This window comes from Anneissia japonica, unplaced genomic scaffold (genome assembly GCF_011630105.1).
Source record: "Anneissia japonica isolate Jap-2015-1 unplaced genomic scaffold, ASM1163010v1 scaffold1489_len2284818_cov182, whole genome shotgun sequence".
Lineage (NCBI taxonomy): Eukaryota > Metazoa > Echinodermata > Crinoidea > Comatulida > Comatulidae > Anneissia > Anneissia japonica.
In genome coordinates, this window is record NW_022698455.1 from 121,295 (window position 1) to 144,550 (window position 23,256).

The 23,256-nt window shown below is 35.5% G+C and overlaps 2 protein-coding genes across 4 annotated transcripts in view; both read right to left on the minus strand.

The window, feature by feature from the left end:
• LOC117102537 (S-adenosylmethionine sensor upstream of mTORC1-like) overlaps positions 1 to 16,145 on the minus strand; it is a 54,339-nt gene extending 38,194 nt beyond the window's left edge. The window contains exons 1-3 of one of the 3 annotated variants that reach the window (XM_033242818.1): positions 16,029 to 16,145; positions 15,164 to 15,318; positions 3,163 to 3,297 (exon numbers count right to left, since the gene is read on the minus strand). In XM_033242818.1, coding sequence (XP_033098709.1) covers positions 3,163 to 3,256 — 94 coding nt within the window. In that variant the 5' untranslated portion in view covers positions 3,257 to 3,297; positions 15,164 to 15,318; positions 16,029 to 16,145. Of the gene's footprint in view, positions 1 to 3,162; positions 3,298 to 5,090; positions 5,240 to 15,163; positions 15,319 to 16,028 lie in introns of those variants that run through there. The other 2 variants (XM_033242817.1, XM_033242819.1) reach the window with 2 other exon arrangements.
• Positions 10,174 to 13,504, minus strand: LOC117102536. Its single transcript, XM_033242816.1, has 2 exons — positions 13,356 to 13,504; positions 10,174 to 12,650 (listed from the first exon to the last, which is right to left on the minus strand). The coding sequence occupies exons 1-2, from the start codon at positions 13,466 to 13,468 to the stop codon at positions 10,844 to 10,846; spliced, it is 1,920 nt and encodes a 639-aa protein (XP_033098707.1). The 5' UTR covers positions 13,469 to 13,504; the 3' UTR covers positions 10,174 to 10,843.
• Positions 16,146 to 23,256: the final 7,111 nt, after the last annotated feature.

Here is a 23,256-nt window from a genome sequence, read left to right on the forward strand (position 1 = left end):
GTATGGATCGACAGCTTTTTGATAACAATATTGTGGTCAATTAAGTCATAGGCCTTCTTAAAGTCAAGTAATATACTGTACACAATTCATTACTTTTATCAGTAGCATCATAACACATAAAATTCTAGTCAAATCATCAACTGTTGACACACCCTTCATACACCCAAATTGGTTAGAATCAATATTAAATGTTACTTGGTTCCATAAGTGCTCCCTAATTAGACTGTCAGCAATTTTGGCAGTAGTTGGGGTGAGTGAGATTGGTCTAAGATCACATTCAATATTTCTTGGTGGATTAACTTTAGGAATTGGGACTATGTTTGAACTTTTCCAAATCTGAGGCACAAAACCTTCACGTAGACTTGAGTTGATGATGGTACATAAGGGTTTTGAAAATGTTGAAGCATGCTCTTTCAACATCCAATTTGGAGTATTATCAGGGCCAGGTGCTTTACAACAAGAAATGCTATGTAATTTAAGTTCCACTACATCCGGATTAATAATAAGGTAATCGGGGGCAACATTGGGGTCAGGCGGAGGAATAGGAGTAATTCGGTCATATTCATTCGTTAGGGAATGGAAGAATGTGTTACAGCTTTCTGCAAGTTGGTGCTTATTTCCATTAAAAAGTGAATTAGCCAAGCTGGTAAGGCTGTTGGATTTGTTATTTAAGTTAAGAAATTTTTAAATATTGTTCCACCAGGACTTAGGGTTTGAGTTCAGCAAAGAATCAATACGTCTTTTGTAGAACCTGCGGCGGAGTCGTTTTGACTCTGAGTTAACTTTGTTGCGGAACAACTTGTAATCAGCTCTATTTCCAGATTCAAAGGCTTGTTGGCGCTTTTTGACAAGATGTTTGAAGTGATTAGTTACCCATGGCTTATCCTGTTTGATACGGGAAGCTGCAACCAAGGGGAAATGCTTATCCATTAACTGCTGGAGAGTGATCGAGTAGAAATCCCATTGCTCTTTGCAACTTTTTAGCTGTATGGCAAAAATCTGTGCTGTGTAATGAAACATGATATTATTACATTTCTCCTCATTCCCAAGTGGTGGCATTACTCAATTTACAGTGTTAATTAAAGAACAGGGAAATTACTGAAAATTAATTAATAAAATAATAAAACAAATAAATAGACGAACAAATAAATAAAATAATTTAAAAAATTATTATTATTAAATAGATATACATGAAATGCAAATAAATAAATAAATATATAAATGTAAAAATGTTTAAAAACGAAAGTGAAAATTCTATTAACCTGCACTGTGAAAGATGTATCAGTTCTGGCACAAATGATTTTCTTATTAATTATTCAATGCATGAGGTACAAACAGCTGGTTTCCATAATTTGGTAAAATAATGGTTAAAAGAATAAACTGCAAATTTGCATTATCTTGTTAATTCTCAGTCTAACATATTTCTTAAGGTAATATTAATTTAAGCATAAAAAATGTCTCTTATAATCTAAAAATACCATCGTATCTTTCAATACATTATGCTTACAAATTAAATTTGTTAATTCTTAATTCACTATCCTAATTATGTCACCTTCACTAAATTAGAGTAATCTTTAAAATGTCCAATCGGTCAGTTGGCCTGGTCAGTCTAGTCAAATGTCCTCAAAGACAGATCACTTAATTAACTCTGATTATTTCTCCATCATGTTAGCACTTAACTTCATTCCCCTGACCCCACCTTTCTCTAGGCTAGGTTTTCGGAAATATGAATTTAGTAGCGGTAACTGGTCATGTGACTTTCTAGGTCGCGATCTACACATGTCATTTGATACAGTAATACCAGCCAATCATTTGTAAATTCTAATAAAATAATTATTCTGGGATTAAATCATATTTCAAGAATCTTTTCTTACAATATTATGTGGTATTTTTTAGAGAAAATTAAATTATAGGCCTACATTGGAAGAAATCTTACCAAATACAAAAAGTCATTTCCTACTCTACTACTATTCCTTTGTTCATACTCAGATACCGTTACTTGTAGAGCATCTACCCTCTTTGATCTAACTGTATGACCACACTTTTATCCTATTTGTACATTCACCTGATGAAGACCACTGCATGGTCAAAAGCTTGTGTAAAAATAAATTTGTTAGTTTGAAAAGTCTTTCATTTACTGTTACTCTTCAACAGTATTAGGAAGCTGTTTCATTTAACAAAAGAGGGCAGTATTAAGAATCACAGCACAGTCAAAAGATGTTTTTGAGCAAGTGTAAAGCATTTCATTATGCCTAGTACTATTTTTTTCCATTTAAATGAGATACTTATATCTTCTGGTCACAGTGGCATATCTAGGGGTTACATGCCCCTAAAAATGCTTGCATCCCCCACCCCCATTCAAAATATTTGAAGCAAAAAACTTCATGGCCAAGTAGTTAAAATCACCTTATTTTGCAAGCTAGTTCCCCCTTACTTAAACATAGACCCCACTTCACCTTAGTGTCTCCCCCAACCCGCCACTCATAGTTACTAACCCTTTCACATCGTGTAGGACGGTCCCACATTTCAAAGTGATTTTGGATGAAACACACACTTTGCAGAAACACATGCGTGATCCTAAATTTGTCACGCATTTAACACAAGTCTATGCAATATAACAAATTATCACGAATTCGGGGGAAGATGTATTTAAAATTGAAAGAAATTGATTTTATTAAAAATATAAAATCTTTGTTGGTAAACATAGTTCGGGTGCTCAAATTATACATAGCCCTACATTGAAAATCAAATTGTACGTGGCTTTATAATAATATTTTTGCTTATGTACCCGTATTATCAACAAACACTCCCTGAAATCGTTTTAAAACAGCTTAAAAATGCTCAGATCGTCGGCGGGGGAATATCCCCCGACGCTTCCCCCTCCCCCAAACTAACTGATCACTCACACATTTCAAATCTCTCAGGTTGGTAACTATGCCCACCCAACTGATTGCTGCTGCCTTGGAAGTCCATAAGGGGTGAAATGTCTTTTGTGAATAACTATATTACAAATTTATTAATTTATTTTATATATTTAAAAAAGCCTTATTGACCATTCATGCAGATGTGTTCTGAATGCTGAATAATACACAATACAAAAATCTGCAGTTGATTTCCCTCAAATTAGAGTCACTAAAATCTCAACATATAATGCCCACTAACCTTCTTTTAATTTCTTTCGCAACTTAGCATGAACACCTTTGACAACTTCGCTCGTTCTCTGCTGACATCCCTCTTGTGAGCATGTGCAAGCCATGTTGTGTTATTGTGGGCCTCAATCTTTATGACACAAATATTCTGAAAAATTAAATGTCTTGAATATGAATTATACAGTATTTACTTGATCTAAAAGCAAACAAATACTGGAATCATATGATCTAAATCAATCATCACCTCCTCCACCAACATCATCATCCTCATCTGCACCACAACCAACTTCATTAATAGGGAAGGCTATCTTAAGTTCAATTTCATTTTATTAGTCATATACTGTTGTGAATACAATACATGAAATTTTCTTTTCCGGTAAAATAAATAAAAATAGTATTTAAGTAATAATAATATATAATAATAATATATACTACAAATTGCACAGATAACACACAACTGAAAATATGAAAAAGAAATAAAATTATCTATAAACCTTTCATTTAACATCTTAATTGCACTAGGAATGAATATTTATGTCTATTTTTTTGTTTTGGTTTTGAGATCTACAACAATTCTACCCGATCTGCTAAAACTGTGAAGTGGGTGGTCAACATACAAAGAGAATTTTATCTGAACAGCTGACCGTTGAGGATCCAGTAAAATTTCAGGGGGCGCCGTGATTTGCCCAACAGAGGCTTAAGGTCACTGATGGGGTCTCGATGTCCCCGACAATAGCAACAATGGGCTTGGTCATGCATCTCTAAAAATGATATGATCGTATTCCTTGACCATTTAAACATACTTTCAGACATTAGAATTATAATTCCAAGTGGTTTAGAAGCAGAGATATGGATAAACATAGATTTTATGAGGTGGCCATTTTGAAATCCAAGATGGCTGCCATAATGAACTAGGATGAGATGGCTCCTACCAAAATCAGTGGTGGTGCCAGGAGTTGCCCGATGGGAATGTCGCTGACCAAAAAAAGTTTGGCGTGATCAGGCATCGCTCAAAAACTCTTGAGAGTGTTCCAGAGGGGTGGCAAAGCAAATATATGACAATTTAGGGGTTTCAAAGGCTAATTTAATAGATTTTGGAGTATTTTAATGTAGATAATACATAGGATAGTGCTTTTTTTTCTCCTCCCACCCCCCACCCCCCGTGTCACCCCTGCCAAAAACTGAATGAATGATGACCATTATTAATAAGGAGCAGGGGCGTACCGTGGGGGTTCGATGGGTGTGGTCGACCCCCTTATAAAGAAAGCTTTTAAACAGGGGCGGATCCAGAGATGTCCAAAAGGGGGACCGAAAGGGTGCCGAAATTTGGGCCGATCAAAACAACAATGCCCTAGGGGGTCCGGGGGTATGCCCCCGTGAGATTTTGGTGTTCTAGATGCCCGAAAATAACATTTGAGGCGTTCTGGGCTATCATTTTTTTTCTTTTCCTTCCTTTTTTTCTTTCTTTTTTCTTTTTTTCTACCTCCCAAAAGGGAGGCCGGGGCCGGGCCGGCTCCCTCCCCAAATCTGCCCCTGCTTTAAATATGCTCGCTTCACTCACAAATAATGCACCCAGCGTTCTGAAACCTTCGCTAAATTGCCCCGAGTTCAGCTGGCCCCCTGCGCTTTTGTTTCGACTCCCCTTAGATTTTTCACCGTACGCTCCTGAGGAGCATGTAAAAAAAAATGGTGCTTTTGTCCGGAGCGTCCACATTACCCCAAGCTGCCGTGCTAAAGTTACTAATTCACCAACACATGGCCAAACGTAGGCTAGGCCTACCCTCGCCATCTTAGGGCCTAGAAGTAGGGACTCCCTCCGGACGAAACCACACGACACCGCCGAGGCCCAACTGACTGTTGGTTAGGCTAGGCTAGGCCTACGACGCTAGGCCTGCTGAAGCTAGCATCTAGGCCCTATAGTACTATTTTAACAAGCGTTACCTCTTTAAATATGTGTATACAGTACTAACTCTAAAATATGTTAGTTACTATATCAACTATTTACTTAGCCCTAAGCTTAGATACGTAAATAGATATTCAATTTCGCGGCGGCCGAGTTGTTTTCCTGCGGTTCGCCAGTCCGTTGTCAATACTCAACCTCAACGCGATATTTAGAAATATCGCGTGGGAACGCGTTTACTGATTACCGTATGCGTTTACCATAGACTACTGTATACTAACATGTTGATTTACAGTATTTATGTGAATTAGAACTAATGATATTAAACTGACGATTGCTTAAATGATTATTTAAATTCACATTCAAATAATAATAATAATAATAATAATAATAGTTTATCGATATTTTCATCATCATTTTTACAATCCAAAATTCAACTTACCTTGGTGCAGTCTACATCATAATACCTGTACTTATTTTTCTCCACAGTTTCTAAGTTTATACTTTTCATGGAATTGTTAATTGAATACATGATATTTTACTGTAACAATTGATAAAATATAGTTGATTTCATCATTATTGTTTATTGTACTGTATATGCATAAGGGTAATTACTATCTCTCAGTTTCTTGTGTTGCTGATGATATTTGATTGTGTATTCACCTTCATCTGTACTGTATCGTAAAAAATTTTAGGAACAGAACTATTTTCCAAAAATGTTAAAGAGCGAGGATAAGCACTGGCGGTATTCAGTATGTAGCATTCCATTGCTCTTCCTATAAAATAATTTGTTTAATAACCATGGCCGGCGCAACCGGGGAGTGGGAGGCAGGCCCTGCTTTTTGGCAGAAAATATATGATGCCTATGGAGATTTTTGCATATCAGAAAGATATCTAAGAAAAGACGAAAGAAGGAGAGGGAGCAGAAAGAGGGTGTTTATCCAGTTCCAAATTGAAATTTGTACTATAGGCCTACAATTTCACAACAAAATATATGCTTTTAGTTATCAATAAGCCTCAAAATTACAAGCGAAAGGCAAACTGTGGATATAAACCCCACCAACAGCTGTAGAAAACGATTTAAATGTATATAATATTATACTGTACACATTAATTTAAAATTTGATTTGTATCATTAATCAAGGTAGCACATCTCCAAAGCAATTGAGAAATCAATAAAGATCAAACACAATATTTAAATGCAACATCACACAGCATGATTTTGTTCTATGAATTTGACTTGTTTGTTCTTCTTAAGCCTGTTTACACTGTGACGATAACATTCAAAGATAAAAACCTAAAAAGCAATTGTTCATATAGAAAATAATAAAAGAAATAGAAGTTTTCACACTAGCACGATTCAATAACAATTTATCGTGTATATGATAACAAAATATTTTCAAAAATCAAATCAAATGATGTCATAATCGTGTAAAACGATAAAATTTGATTTGATTTGTGAAAATATTTTGTTATCGTATACACAATAACTTGTTATCGAATCAGGCTAGTGCGAAAAGTTTTTGCAGCATTTCTTTCATTCTCTATATGAACAATTGCTTTCAAGCTTGTCATCGTTGATCATTATCGTCAGTGTAAAACAGGCCTTTAGTTTAACACGAAAGACCTGCCTAAATTTTCAAATCCAAAGCTTTGCTCTCTCCTCTATGTACTGTATATCTGAAGCCACCTTTACATTTGCAAATTAATACGTACCAAAGTCTATTGAAATCGCAGTCACCAAGACAACAAATCGCAATGAGTATCACTACATACTTGATTCATTTTGCATACAAAATGACATTTTAATTGGCAAAAAATAAGTGTATTCTAGTAAAAGAACATGCACTGCTGTACAAACTGGTGAATAAACCATATACAAGGCCTACTTATTGTTTTTCTTTTACCCACCATACTTTGACAAGTAAACCTGGTTTCCATAAAATAGCTACAGTGTATTCATTGAAATCAGTACACTGTGCTGTTGATGACGGGGTGGCAATAGCTTAGCATGCAGCGATTTTATGGAAACCAAGCTTGTTGTTTCAGGCTTAATTGACTATTATTAGTAGCTATGTGCCACATTACATAAATTAGAAACAAAAAATTGATCAAACGACAAATTTACATCAAATATGCCATGAGGCTCATATAAAAACAATTCAATTTTTGTTGATTTAATCATCAAAATTGAATTGTTTACCAATTGTGGGCCTACTTTTATATTATGGACATCAATATGAACTGTACAGCTACAGTATGTTAACAGTGGCATATAAAGGAACATATGTGGCCCCTTGAAAGCCCCTACTCTAAACATGCTGAGTAAGAAAAATCACTCAAGTGATTAAAAACAAACTTTTCTTCTATTAGCACCAATGTCAATACAGTATGTACTTAAAGTATGTTAAAGTATGGAACATCTCCATAGTAAAATTCCCTTTGGAAGCTAAAAAAATATAATTGAAAAATACAAATTAAATTTAATTAAACAAATTAATTGCACATCTCATACTTTGAGCATGATAACCATTTGTTAATATTAATGCAGGCTTGGCTTATACAGCACATTTAAAACTTACAAATGTTTAGCAGCAGTTTAATTCCTTGTCTTCGAGTTTAGTACAAATTAATTGTAACACAGAAAATAGATTCACACCTACAATGCATTTGTCATATTCACACAGAGTATAGTACAATTATAATATTAAGAAACAAAAATATAATTACTGTACAACCTTAATTATTACTAACACTAAATTAATATTAAATGTGTAACCCCTCTATCGTGCTTGAGAAAATGTACTGTCTTGGATTCAATTCTACCAGCCTAAACCTGATTACAGTATTTTAGTCATGTGAGCGAATCTATGATGTAATCTTGTATATGGGGAATTCCCAAAATACATTAAGCGAGACTTTTTTTATTTGTTGTTTCGCAAACTTACTTTTTTAAAGATCATCAGAGGCTGGTGGAAAAAAATTTAAAAAAAATTTTGTTTTCTGTATATTTAGCAAATAATTTTGCCAGAAAAATCCAGATGGAGGATAAAATAGAAATAAAATTTTATTTTTGAATTTCAACAGTGTAGAAATGGTATGGTTAAATGCTTTAAATTAATATTAATAAGAAGAAATTATACATACCTTATTTTTAAAGATTTCAGGGCATAATAAAATTTTTAAAAAACTTTAATTTTTTCCGGAAATTTCCAGTTTTTTGACGCAGCAGGTGCGCTAATTGGTCAAAAATAAAATTTAATATTATTAATATCGGAGGGCGGTGGATTCGCAAAATAAGGTATAAAAAAAGTCTGGCTTACAGTACTTGCTCTACAAGGCCTACTGTAGTTGGGGTACTGCATTATACTCTCTTAGATAATCAAAGTAGGACATATTTTTCTCAATTATAGATATTACTATACCTGTACATCAGAAACATTATAGGTTATAACATTCCATTCGTCAATGCCACCATGCGCATGCCATATTTATGCATACACTGGGAAAAAAGTACTACCCAAAAACGACTACCACACCTCTGCCTACAGTAAAATATACTCTATACTCATTGCAAATACTGTATAGAATAGAGTGGAATCAAACCAATAAAATGTTAATTACCTACAGGTAACTATCATTCATGAGGTATAGTAATAACATTTGCATTAAAATAAACTAGAAAATTTATACATGCAGGTAGTACCGGTATTTTACTTTAATTACACTTTTGTTTAAATAGAGAACTGTAAAAACCCTCAGGGAGATACTGGTTGAAAATATAACTAAAATAATTTAAATACACCTTGTTCTCCCCCAATTTTAAAAACGAATTAATTACAAATTGCATAACATGGGTTAATAATTGATAATAATGCACTTTAGTGTACAATTATCTATTAAGTTGACAAAGTTAATTAACATCAAATGAAGGCATAATGCACTAATCAATGGGCTCGGCCAAAGATACTAGAAATACAAGATAGAGTTCTCCACACAAAAAAAGTGTTCCACCGTGTTCCACCGAAATGCATGGTGGGAATACGAAAAATGGGACGCCCCCTACAGCTGGATCTAAAAAAACTTCTAGATGTGTATAAGAGACAGCCACACCGACAGTCCGAGACGGCGCGCCGTCTGCTGATTGTCGGTGTGGTGTCGTGTGGCGTGATTGCGTGATTGGTGTGATTGTGGTGTGGTGTGATTGTCGGTGTGGTGTGGTGTGGTGATTGACGCGACGCCACGGCGTCGCGTCAATCACCACACCACCACCACATGTTTGAAAGCTCCCTCTAGACAACATTTTAGAATCTGGACAGAGCTTAACAATGAATGATTAAATAAATAATAACATTACAGGAACTCATTTTTGAGTGGCATAAACAGTTCGTTGAAATGAACCCTTGAACAATGTACAGAGCCACAAAATTCACGACCGACAAGTCATGATCATCCAGCCGCTGAACATTTTGAAGGCTTTCGCAAGTTGTGAAGGCCTATTGACCGTGTTCATGGGTGTACTTGAAGGCAGAAAAGAGCATGGCAAGTAAATGTACTGTACTGTACTAAAAATGTAGCATAAAACACAAGGGCATAAAATTTAACAACATAAACTAGAAATTGCAAATTGCAAGTGGAGTGCTGCGAAGTAAAACTGCATAAAATGTTCTTCGAACAAAATTATTTATGCGAGTCAAGTGAAAATAATGAATAATAAAAATATAACAAATAATATGAGACACGACCCATTGTCTATATTAGAACAGCGTTGGTACCGTGCACAATAGTGTTTTGCTGCAGTGACATCTCGCTGCTGGTGACTCGCTGCTGCCGAATCGATCTGCGCATGTGTATAAAATGGTATTTATTTCTGAAAACACTATGTCAGTCTACAAAAAGCGTCGCCTAAATGTAATAATTAGCACGTTAAAATAGGCTAGTAAATAAGTTTAACTGGGTTCTCAAAATATTGTGGCTGAGACATGAGCCAACTAAACGTAGAAATAGGAAACCTAGAAATATAGTAAAAACGCTGAATAGTACTCCAGCGTCGCGACATGCCGACGTTGGTACGAGTAGGTTAGTCTACAAACGTCGCCTAAAGTAATTGATTTTACTCGGCAGAACGAAAGAAGGAAACTCCGCTTTTCAGTAGTCTTAGGCGCAGGTTTTTTGACAAACAATGACCTTTCAGAGGTCAAATTGCTGTCAAGAATATGAATTGGCTGCTTCGCAGCAAATACTGCAACCACGGAGGTACAGTAGAAGACAAGCAATGAGATACAGTATTCAATCGCAATCAACAGGAATGGACGATGATTAAAACCAAGTCTCTTTAACATATGACATTTAGTCGTGAGAAAAATTCCTGCTGTGACAGAAATTGAACCAAGGACCATGGATTTACAAGGCAAGCATCTTGTAATCCCATGGTCAGCCCTGGGGGAAAAAAAATGTTTGTCCCTTTGACCATGACAATTGTCCAATAAAATGCCTCCACCACATCTCCATGTTATCTGTACCATGTACACTATAAAGTGTGTATCTGTACACTATAGCCCAACAGTTTACTTTTTGGAATTTTTACCCAAAAAATGCCTATGTGACGTTCATGATGCCTCCAACAAGCTGCAGACTTTTTCCAGCCCTGCCCATGTTGCTTGGATCACAAAATGCTTGCCTTGTAGTCTAATGGTCCAAGAATTACTGTACAAAGCAAGCCTCTTTATACCAATATCCACAAGTTATACTCCACTCCACAATGAGTATTACTGAAGCTTTATACTACTGTATATTACTTAATATCAGATTGGCGTTTGTAAAACAGCAAGTATGCTCCCTCTCGGATGGACAGCGAGCTGCATTCGTAATTAACATTGATCTGGGTTACGTGTTCGTCATCAAATTTATACCATTTTCCATCTCCAGCTTGGCACAATGCCAAATAATGTCCATACTGCGTGTTACCACCTCCTTCATGAACACAAACAGCATATAAATCATACAGATATTCTGAACTGTAACATCCATTTTTTTTGTCATACGCTAAAGGAGATAGGTCCAGGTTTTTATGGACGATGTTTACTGGAGAATGGATCTTGCGAACAATTTTCTCATCATGGTCAAAATAGAATCTGTTCAGCTGAAGAATCAAACAATTCGGCGGGAAGCGCAGAATGGTCTGATACTGTCCGTCAGTGAACAAAGAATTGCCCATGATGGAGCTATTTGTACTGCTGCTCATAATATCTGATCTACTTTGACTAAAAGTAGGTATAGAAACTTGGGAGCCATTGCCGCCAAGTTCATCTAAAGTTGCCATGGCAGTGATGCAATCCTGTAACTGTACAAGCCCTGAGATTTTTCGCGGATCTACAAGAGGGACAGGTAAGATGTGAAAAGCCTGCGTTCCAAACGATACCTCATTGGTAATACTACTCTGACGAACCTCCGCTAGCTGACCTGCAAAGAGGTCAGTGATCACAGTGGGGTGGTTTCGACAATACTGCACCCAGGCTATGTCAGATACTGTGATAACTGAATCGATGCAGGAAAGTGAATGCATTGTTTCACACTTTGTGAGTTTCAAGTTTTTTTCTTCCTTGATTCGCAACAAAACATCCATTTCTTTGTGGCAATGACTTTCCAGCAATTTATTTATCACTTTGTTTCTCCATTTGAAGTTGTTTGCGTCAGAGGATTTCAGACTGGTTCGATTGCTCCTAGTTTGTCGGCCACTGCGTTTATTATGTTTAAAGCTCAGTATATCATTTGTTTTGCTAAGTAGCCAGAGTAGAATTTCAGCAGCATCTTGTTGCTGCTGAGGCCCGTGACATGGGTTGGAAACCAAATGCGGCACTAAGTTTGAAACCGCATTACAAAACGGAACATTATCAACCACGCTTTTATCTGATGAGCCAGGCATGACAGCGCATTTCTCAAGTATATCTGAAAAGCTTTTCAAAAAGTGAGTTTCAATCGTGTGTGTGTGAAAATCTGCCTCTGCTTCTGTGATCAACGACTTAACGAGATGAGATGTATGTGCTAAGCACTGAACTACTGAATTAACAAAACACATGTTATTCCCTCGATTTGGAAGTCCTGGTGGTAGATTTACATAGGGATTGATACCAACCCAAGATTTCAATTTGGATTTTACACTCAAGGTTTGATCTGATCGTGGGGTTGATGTTTGTGCAATACTGTTAGGTGTAAAATTTGTCGGACTTTCTATCCGATTACGAATTGGCGAAATACAGTGATCAATTGAACTAGGAGATTGCTTCACTCTGCGAATTGTTGGCCGTGCACGTACTTGTGGACTGCAAGAACCCATTCCAGATGGAGAGTTTACTGATTCTGTCTCCATATAATATGAACTGTTCCAAACATTACAACAATTGTAACGCCTGTAACATTCATGTAAAAATGTTTGAATAGAACTTAAAACATCAAAATATTGGAAGACTGCAGAAAAGAATGTGACAAAACTGAGTATGAGAAGCAGGTATGGTACGTGATGAACTGTGTAGATGAGAAGAGATAACGATAACAACACAAGCGATTCACACACCCAAATAAGACAACGGTGGCTTCGAGCACTGTAATAAAAGAAAATAAATTCATTGTGTAGTAGAAATATGAAATCAAGTTTTTAAATTAATTTTTAGTAACTTATATCCAAAACAAATCTTTGGAAGACATTATTTATTTAATGGGGCTTTTTTATCAAATAGGTTAACAAATCTAGGGTCAAAATAAGAAAAAATGATGTGTTATTCAGACATTGAAATTTTGGGAACTTGGCTGGTTGGCCTGCATATTTTTCCTGTAGTAGTTCTAGGCTATATTTGAGGGGTTATTGCCAACCATCGATGATCGCTATTGGCAAACAAAAGTTTGTGGTTAAGGTATCAAATTTATGAAATATCGTTTGGAAAGTGTCCTTTTCAAGTTTTAGTGATCAGCTGTGGCTTTAGGGGTTGCTAAGAAAAATCTTAGTCTTAAGTCTTAAATTGCTGATTGGGGTAATTTGGAGAGTTTTATGGAGGATTAGGATTGCCAAAACTATGTAGAGATATTGGTTGCTTGGGATTGAGTAACATAAACATCCATTTCTGGGGACTATTTTGGCATAAATTTTTTTTTTTTTTTTTGGGCCGTAATTTTATTATTTTAGATTTAAAACATCTTTGGAATTAAATCTAAACTGAATGGCAATTATCAATAAAAGGCATAATAGTAATCAACCTTAGACCAAATCAATAAAAGGCAAATCATGACCAAAAACTATAAAAAGTACTCACTTTATTGATTGCAAACATGATTTTACAAACGAATCTACCAGAAGAAAGACTGTAAATTCAAATAACCCCAAACCAATGGTGGATTTGACCGCTAACAGTATTTCCATACTCATAAGTTTCACAGCAATCACTTCTAAATTTGAACTGTTCTTGACCTAAAATAAATGAGAATAAATTTGTTAACACCTTGAAAAGAAATAGAACACAGGCTAACTCGTACCCATGCCAACACGTAGCCACATCTCGTACTCACATTTTGGCTGACACATATACACATAATTTGGCTAGCTCGTACCTATATTTGGCTAGTCCGTACCAAAGTTTAGTATACTTTTACAAAGACATGGGTCTCAAGTGTACCGGAACTTGTGGGAGTCTTCTGGAAATGGGGACGGCCTCCCGCACTCCTACAAACAATCAAGAATATCTGAAAAATTAACCCATCTCTGCAAATTCATTATTTTGCATCTTTTCACTGCTTTAATATCAATTTCCTCAAAGAAGCAGTGCCGATGTTTATCACTATGTGCAACAAAATCAAATTAAATGTTAGGAAAGCTCATAAACCAGATTTGGCATGAGTACGAGATAGCCAACCATGCCTGAAAAAAAAAGGTTTGTGCCACCAGCACCAAATGTTACCTGTACTCTTATACTGTAGCCTAACATTTTATTTTTCACATTTATTGCCTCCGGGACATTCATGATGCCTCCAACCACCGGTCGCTCACTTTTTCCAGCCCAGTAGCCGACACCCAAAAAAATATGCTGCTTGTGGAATGGTAAGGAATTGTTAATGAAATACAAGTTTAGTTCATATCAATTCAAATCTGCAAGATGCTGACTGTTATTTGTGACTTTGGATAGCTTGACAGACACACCCAATGGTGGAGGCGTTTACACCTGGCCCGTTGCGTTCTTTATTTTTATCTCTTCCATCTTCTTTTATTATGTTATTTTCAGTTATTTTACTTTTTGAATGTATTCTTGCTTGGTTTTAGTTTCTCTAATTTGTAATTCATTCATGCAATTCATTACACTTAAATACTAATTAATTGTATTTTATTTTTATGCCAATTGCCAAACAGATAATATTCCCCTTCTCTATTGTTTACCCTTGCAACACACTCTCAGCAAATTTAGAGAGGACCTATGTACAGTATCTAAAGACTTTTTTTTTTCTTTACAGTCACACACCCAGCACAACAGCCCATGGTAGAAAAAGATATTGTAGATCCTTGGCTTCCTACAATAGCTACTAAAAGGGTCAAGACTAGCTAGGCATAATAATTAGTAATATAAACTGTAAATGCTTGACTAAGCGCCGCTGCGCTTATTAAATTTTTGGAAGCTTCAGTGCGGCGCTTATTTGAGAGCCCCGCTTATAAAAAATATTGGCGTGATGCTTTCCATGCCCGTTTCCATGTTGCCTATCTCAAGTATTCATGTAGTTCAGTAGGTCCTAAGTCATTGAAAATAAACGTTTATAATAAAGAAATGCTTGTGTCTTCATTGTCTTATTTATTCATTTTAACACTGTATACATTGTATTTAAACCCTGTTTCTCAAAGTCTTTCTTTGCACAAGATAATAACCCTCGAATAAGCGCCGCGGCGCTTAGCGAAAAAAATCAGGTTTGGTACGGTGCTTATTCAAAAATGGCACTTATTCAAGCATCTACGGTACTTCGTCTCTCCAGTCCAACATGCCTGCCATGGCTTAGTTAGGGCCTAGTCCTACCTCTGTCTCTTATACACATCTAATCAATAAAAGGCAAATCATGACCAAAAACTATAAAAAGTACTCACTTTATTGATTGCAAACATGATTTTACAAACGAATCTACCAGAAGAAAGACTGTAAATTCAAATAACCCCAAACCAATGGTGGATTTGACCGCTAACAGTATTTCCATACTCATAAGTTTCACAGCAATCACTTCTAAATTTGAACTGTTCTTGACCTAAAATAAATGAGAATAAATTTGTTAACACCTTGAAAAGAAATAGAACACAGGCTAACTCGTACCCATGCCAACACGTAGCCACATCTCGTACTCACATTTTGGCTGACACATATACACATAACTCACAAAGTACATTTTTCAACAAAAAAATACAGGTTGATACACCGTTTCCGCACTTGCTAGCACGACGAGCTGTTCATGCTATTTTGCAATCAAGTAAGAAATTGCTAGCGAGCACAGATTCGCTGTACTTATTTGCGGGCTTATTTGTTGAAAAAGGTATTTTGTGAGTGGTTAAATCATTTGAACATGTTTGTTAATTATATGTTATGACTGTGGGAAGAACATTAAGTCATTCATTGAGGTAAAAAAAATTAAGAATTAAAAGTTAAAAAAAATTAAAAGTTAGGTGCGAAAGTGCATTAGCGCCAAGAGACTCTGTCTCTAGTCTACACCCCTTATGTTGGGGCTTAATCCTTCTAGGCTAGGCCCTAGTAACTGTCCTGGCCTAGAAGATATACACAGCCTAGGCCTAGGCTAGTTAGCTAGGGGCCTAGGCCCCTAGGCCTCCTCCTTTCTAGGCCTCTCCTCCTTCCTGGCTTGGCCCTCCTTCCATGGCAATGCTCAAGAAATCTTATGAAAAGCCTTCTAATTAATTACATTAACTCATTTTTAAAAACAGAAATAGCAAGTAATGTCAAATTTACTTTTTACATATGTTTTCTTGGCGATGTCAGTTCATCAGATCAGACCAATTATTACACAAAGCAAAGGAAACCGACGCATTCGCGCTCCGCTTGCTCGACGCGATACGTACACACGGTAAAATTTTGAAAATTATAACAATTGTCTCCCTCTATAGTTTCTTTCAAAAATCCTTCTATAGTCGAAGGCCGTATTCGACAGGTCGTTCTTCGTTAAACCACGGCCACCTGCGCAGTGGTAAAATCTTACTTAACGAAGACGACCAGTCGAATAGAAAACTGGTATACTCAACGTTATGCGAGGTACACGTAGGACCCCCGTGGAGAGGGGGGGAGGGGTCCAGGGGAGAAGCCCCTGGAAAGTAGCATAAACACATTATAAATAATATTCCTAACAGTAATTATATAAAACTCAACAGTAGTGGATCCAGGAATTCAACAGAGAGGTGACCCAGGGTGGGGCTTTTACAGCATGAGGTAAGAAAATTTGTGATTATGGCAAATCTAGATGGCGGGAAATTACATTCTCAAACTTAAAATTTGAAAATAATTTTCCTTATATCTCCATTTTTTGTTTTAAATTGAACAATTTAGCCTCCCGCCCCACCCCCTCTTCTTGAATGCGAAACAAATTCCCGAACAAAGTCGAAGCCGAGATTGCTTTCACGATCTCATTGTTTATCATGAGGGTGATCCTTGTTCCTTTTCCCCGATGAATAAAAATTACCCTTCTATGTAGCCCAGAAATGATACTCCAACTGTGGCGGGTCCAGGAAGTCGAAATAGAGGGGAGTGAGGGTTTTGCGCAAATAGTGTCCCCCCACCCCCACCTCAACTGTTGGGGCTGAGGTAAGAAAAATTATGATTATGGCACCTCCATATGGCCGGAAATGGCACCCTCAGATTAAAAGTTGAATACAATTTTGTCTGTTTTCTCCATTTAAAAAAAATAATTTTGAAAAAATAGGATGCCGGGTTCCCCCTTGAATCTGCCTCTGTTCAATTGACACTTGACATAGCCTATCATTTTGTATCACAAATTCCTAGTGTCAAGCGAAAGATATTTTTATTCGAAAGATTTTTTGTTTTATTCAATTTTTACAACCTATAACACATTAACTACATGCTGTAAATTCTGATATTCAACCTTTAGAGAACTTTATTTTTTAAAACGGCTTAATTAATTACAGTATTTTATTGTTTTCGTTAAATTAGATGGCGTTTAAATGTAGTTATATTCCGCTAGTTTGAAGGTTTGCTGTAAGCCAATTAGTTATACTTACTATACATTAGCATAAAGAGATTGCGTCGCTCCATTAAGAGTGCCTACCTACCCCCATATGCCTAAATACAGAATTCACGAAGGCAGGCGATTTTTTATTCATGCTTGAGGGTGGGGTTTTTCAGGAAACTTTACAGACGCGCGTATACAGACGTCAATTAACATTTGGTTACTCAACTCAAAAAGGGGATTTATAGACCTAATGCTCATTATAAATAAAAATAAATAAATAAATAATAATAATAATAATAATAATAATAATAATAATAATAATAATAATAATAATGATAATAATAATAATAATAATATTAATAATAATAATAATAATAATAATAATAATAATAATAATAAAATTGTAGCGTTCGTAAAATGTTTGTCACTGGTGCTGAGAACAGTCACAAATGTTGGGGTAGGCCCCTCAGTAGAAAAAGTGGGTGGGCCAATGGTCCCTGCCCTTTCCCCCCCCCCCTTACCCCTGCTTCCGCTGCCGTTGCCATTCATGTCCTATCTTTCTAGAAAATGTGTTTAAATGAATTTCAGTGGTTCGTCTATCTGGAAATATTGGAATCTGCGGTTTGTGTACCTCGAATGAGGATGTTGGCATTCGCTGCACAAAAATAGATGAGGCATCTGCCATGTCCTCCGAAGATCCTGTAAATTATAGATTAAAGTCATGATAATAACTACAAATAATACATTCATTCATTCAACAAAATATTTAATAATAATAATAATAATAATAATAATAATAATAATAATAATAAATAATATACTAATAACGATTCTGATAAGGATGATTATGATGATAACAACAATGATAATGATGATTATGATATGACAATGCCAATACCAATAATACTAACAATAATACTAATACTAATAATAATAATAATAATAATAATAATAATAATAATAATAATAATAATAATAATAATAATAATGGTATTGGTTTAGATTTATTGTCGTTCCGCCAAATAGTCACATGACTTCTCTATCTTGGCTGACTTGGTTAGTTCAATTCCAGTATTAATGTTTTTATTTTATTTCATTCCTTGGTAATTTGCGAACTTTTTTCATTGTTGTTTTTTGATGATATCAGGTTTTGTAGGAAACATTAATGTGTTTTGTTACGGTAGATATTTTAAATTATTGTAAATGGTAGTTCGTGGTCCTCATTTTATAATGTTCCCTATGATTTTCCATCTCGATTCTATGTAAGATAACAAGTTATATTGGTCTATCATTGCATCTTTCTTCAGATGATAAAAATCATATTGATAATAATATCTCGATTTTTTGCGCCAATTCATGATCAATAATGATCAAAGGCACAAGATCATTTATTGGTCATTGGATTATATACAATGGTAAACCTAGGACCGGGAATTAAATTTGTATCGGTCCAGTGACTATATCCATGGTTCTTAATTAATTCTTTTAAAGGGCTAAATATATGTTTTTGAGCCCACGGGCCAACGATAATATCCGAATCATTAAACAACTCATTTTAGGTAATTTCAAATTCTACTTTTTATTGTGTTACACAACAGTATTAGGGTACTGCAATATTTAATTAAATTGGCCTGTTTTGTTACCAACAACCATAACATAGAATTTTGAATACAAGTAGACGTAATAATCGTGAAAGAGCCTTATTTTGCTTACCTGACTCACCCCACCCCACACCACACTCTGAGTGGTACTTAAGGATAACAAAATAAAACTTGTATTGATGTATTGAAGTACGGTACGTTCATGTTTAATGAAACCTGTGTGGAAATAAAACAATTTGAATTTGAATAACTAAAGGGTATTCTAAGCGCAACAGTACTGTAGACGAACAGACGTATTAATAATAAAATAAACGCTTCCATCCTTTTGGCGCTTCTTACCAGAAATAGTATTGCCGCTCCTTGCTGGAGTACGGTATTAGCTGATGCAGCCAAATATCGTTATATACAGAACGACTAGGAAATATGTGTGATATTCATAGGCCAAAAGAGAAAGTATGTTAAAAGGCAATTTCCTGTTTTCTTTCCTCTATTTCTTATGTGAACATGGAAACAAAATTTTTAAAATAACATTTCTACAACGTGTCTTTAGGCTTCATCAGTACTTCGAATTCATCAAGAGTCAATCAGTCAATTTATTGGATAACGCTTTCGTATTATCGGCACACCTGTGTCGTGTAACCTGTAATAAATTTCATTTATTTGTCCAAAGAAAAACTGACAAACACAAAATGTTCTTTGGACTAGATAAATAAAATTAAATGAAAAATAAATGAAATTACATAAAAATAGAACTATGGCACTTGTCACTTGTTAATTTTTCCCTCGGATTGTTTCCACTTTAAGTAAACTCTAAAACCATCTCGATTTATATCTTCTCAATTTACAAGTCTTCCCAGGCTTTTCAACGTATAGCTAGAACTAATACTAATCCTTGATAGTCGTTGTTTTTAGATCTCAGTGGGTGCCCCTATTCAAGCATGCGTATACAGACCTAACGTGCAAATTTTCATCTTCTATGCAATTGGAGCCATCTTCACACGAGTGATCGTTCCTTAAATGTTGTTGTAAGTCAATCGTGACGTAAGCACTGCACCCAATGTTATTTGCCTATTCCCCACCGTCCAATATTTTTTGTAATAGTGGACGCTTGGCTTGATTTTTTAATAAGTTCTTGTGCAAAAAAAAAAAAAAAACAAAAAAACCAAACCTAATTTTCACCCTGTTCTCTCCGGTATCGCTTCAACAAAGGTTCGCCGGGAGGCGATTTTTTTTCCGTACGAAACATTTACATGAAACTCCACTCGGGCCGTCTCGGCTGAATCGACCCGAAAATCTCATTGCAGAATTCAGGAGGTCAAAAGGTCATCAACAGATAAACGTCTACAAAACAACTTCTGAGAGAACGTCGCTGTCTAGTTTTTAAAAATACATTGATGTTACTATGTTAATACCAATGGGTCGTTTAAATGACATATAATATTTGATTAGCTGCACGAGTAATGAAAAGTGTTATTTTAACTTGAGTTACATACTATGACAATTTTAATTTTTTAGTTAGGCCTTGGTTTTGCATAATTACCTAGGCCTACTAAGACCCTTTCTGGGAAAAGCACAAAGAGTAGGAAAAGCGCGTTTTTCTTCATCAAATGAAACAGGGTGACAGTTATTTTTAAATTAAGAGAAGAGCTGTGAATAGGCAGCTCTAAAATACTGGATGCCATAAGACCTGCCAAAATGGCAGAGCACCAAATGAATGTAAAAATGAGCTAGTTATTAATACTAGGCATAGTAATCGGCAGGTTCTTGATTACAAGCCTAGACCAAGTTAATTACATGTAATGCCGAAATGATTATTATTATTATTACAAGTGTACAATGAAAATAGCAGGTTATTATTAATTATAATGTAAACAATTATTGGCTTATATAACATGGCTAAATACTGGCGTTAATCTTTCTAAATCTGTAGGTACTGGTTGTATCTTATGATCCAATGATTAATTTAAATAATATACTTTTCTTGTGATGTGATATCTTGCCTAAAACCAAAAATGCCTGAAAACAGAAAACACAAGCAAATCAGATTAACAGTTACTATACAATATATAGGGTATTTTTGATTTTTTTTTTATTGATTTTTTTTTCAATAAAAAAAATTAATGAATTTCATACTGTACCTTGTGTTTTTATATTTGTTGTCATGTTTTCTGGATGCTTTACTGTACGACTCTTTATGTGTGCGACTGTATGCACTACTATCAAGACAGGACGCCTGTTTAAGTATTTTTTGACACGCGTACAAAAATAACAAATAACAAATAACAAGTGCCTCCCTCACCAACTTTTTGAAATACCCCGGACGGGAAACAAGTATTTTTTGTTACTTGGCCTTATTATTAATTATTATTATTATTACCTGTACCTTAAGGGGAACTTGAACAATGGAGGAATTAGAGAACAATTGAAAAAACGACGTTAAGGGGAAATAACACAAAAGATATTCCCCTTGGGCGATTATTATTTATAGGCCTAGTAAATAGTACGGTATATATCTGTAGATTCTTCATTACAAGGCTTAGACCAAGGTAATTAATGCTGAAATTATTATTATTATTATTATTATTATTATTATTATTATTATTATTATTATTATTATTATTATTATTATTATTTAACATTAATTACATTACAATGATAGTTTGGACAAAATAACGCGGGAATGGTATATTATTTATTTAATAATATTTCTCTATGCGCTCTATTTTTTATTTCATGCTTCAATTTTGTCCTATTTTTCCCCAAAAAAATTTCTTGATCTGATCTTGTTCCTCGTATCGTACTCACTCGAGTCAATCCGAGATGTCCCGAGTGAAGTTTCATGCAAATATTTCGTACGGAAAAAAAATCGCCGCCGGGAGTACATTGTTAAACTTGACTTGTTCCACCACTCGAGCCAGCGCCGATATTATTGCTGTAGGTACGCCCCCTGTCGTAACCGCTTGGCCATTCACCAATATTTATAACAGTACCCATTTCACCAAACCATGACTCACACTTACGATGAGATGTATGCTTAAATTCAGTCTTCTAAACTCCTAACGAAGAGATATTAATAACTCCTTAGGTACGCCCCCATTTATAGGGCCACCCCTATTAATGGGACATTTATCTTTATTTATTGTATCTAAAACAACTACAGTAGTCTCAAAATAAGAAATATTCATTCAAATTTATATTTTGATACATTTTGAGCAATAAACTCAATATCTAACCAGAACTGTTTCCTCTCAGTATCCAGAATTCTAGTCTATATCTTAAAGCTGCACCCTGACTTCTAAATCGTTACTAGGCTATCCAGTATGTTCTATCTTGTGCACATTGAATAGAAAGCTCGCAATAATATTTGGTCAATACCATTGGACCTGAATAATAAAATATATTTTCAGTAACATATAGGCCTACAACTTTTGATGTTTTATTTACATTTATGTTTATAAATTGTGCTCATTTTGTTTTTTGAAAACTCATTCTTAGGCCAATTATAATAAAATTATAATAGATATATTTCATAATTGTACGAAAAATGATAAACCCCTATTAAGGGGACACTTTTGGTCCCAATGATGTCCCTTGAGTTTGTATTCCATTGGAGTATCGTCCGCGTAAATTATGGTTTTAATTAACAGGTTTGAAGATACAAATATACCTGCCATGATCAGACCGATTTCTCAAAACAAAAAAATTATATTACAGGGCTGCCAGCTTAATAATTTAAAATAAATTTGGGTAAAAAAAGGGAAATAGGCTAGTAGTGGCACTAGTAGCGGGAAGAAAAAAATCTAAATTTTCGGAACTTAGAATCTTCTCTCCTGGGCCCCCTTCGAGGGGTTCTGAAGAGCTCCTGGCCCCGCTAATACTGGTGCTATCGCTGGAATAAGCCTATATTGGCTAGAAATCATATAAATACCACGCCCACATAGCTACAAATAGTCATGACCGCAAAAAAAAAATGCGATCACGCCCCCTCTTGTTTTTGATTTCCTGGATTCACCCTAAATATTATTCATATACTTCACCACACATTTATTTGTACTTACGTCCAACCCGGATGTGAGAAAGAAATACAAAATACCATTTAACAATTTATTTGAAATCCTTCCAGTCAGTAATTCCTAACTTGGAGAATAGTAGACCTGCAGCTTTGAAAAGGGCTGCCTCATTCACTTGAGAATGCGTCGATTTCTCTGTGGTCTATGGAGGAGCAGCCTCAAATCACAACTAACTCCTAGTCGGGGAGAACTATTTAGTATTTTTAACCCATTTAGTGGAAATAATATACCGCCTGGGGGATGGGAAGGGTGCTGTACCCAGGCAGCACCCCGCACTTCCCTCAGCCTATGCCCATGCTTACAACCACGCAGTGGCGGCTCTAGGA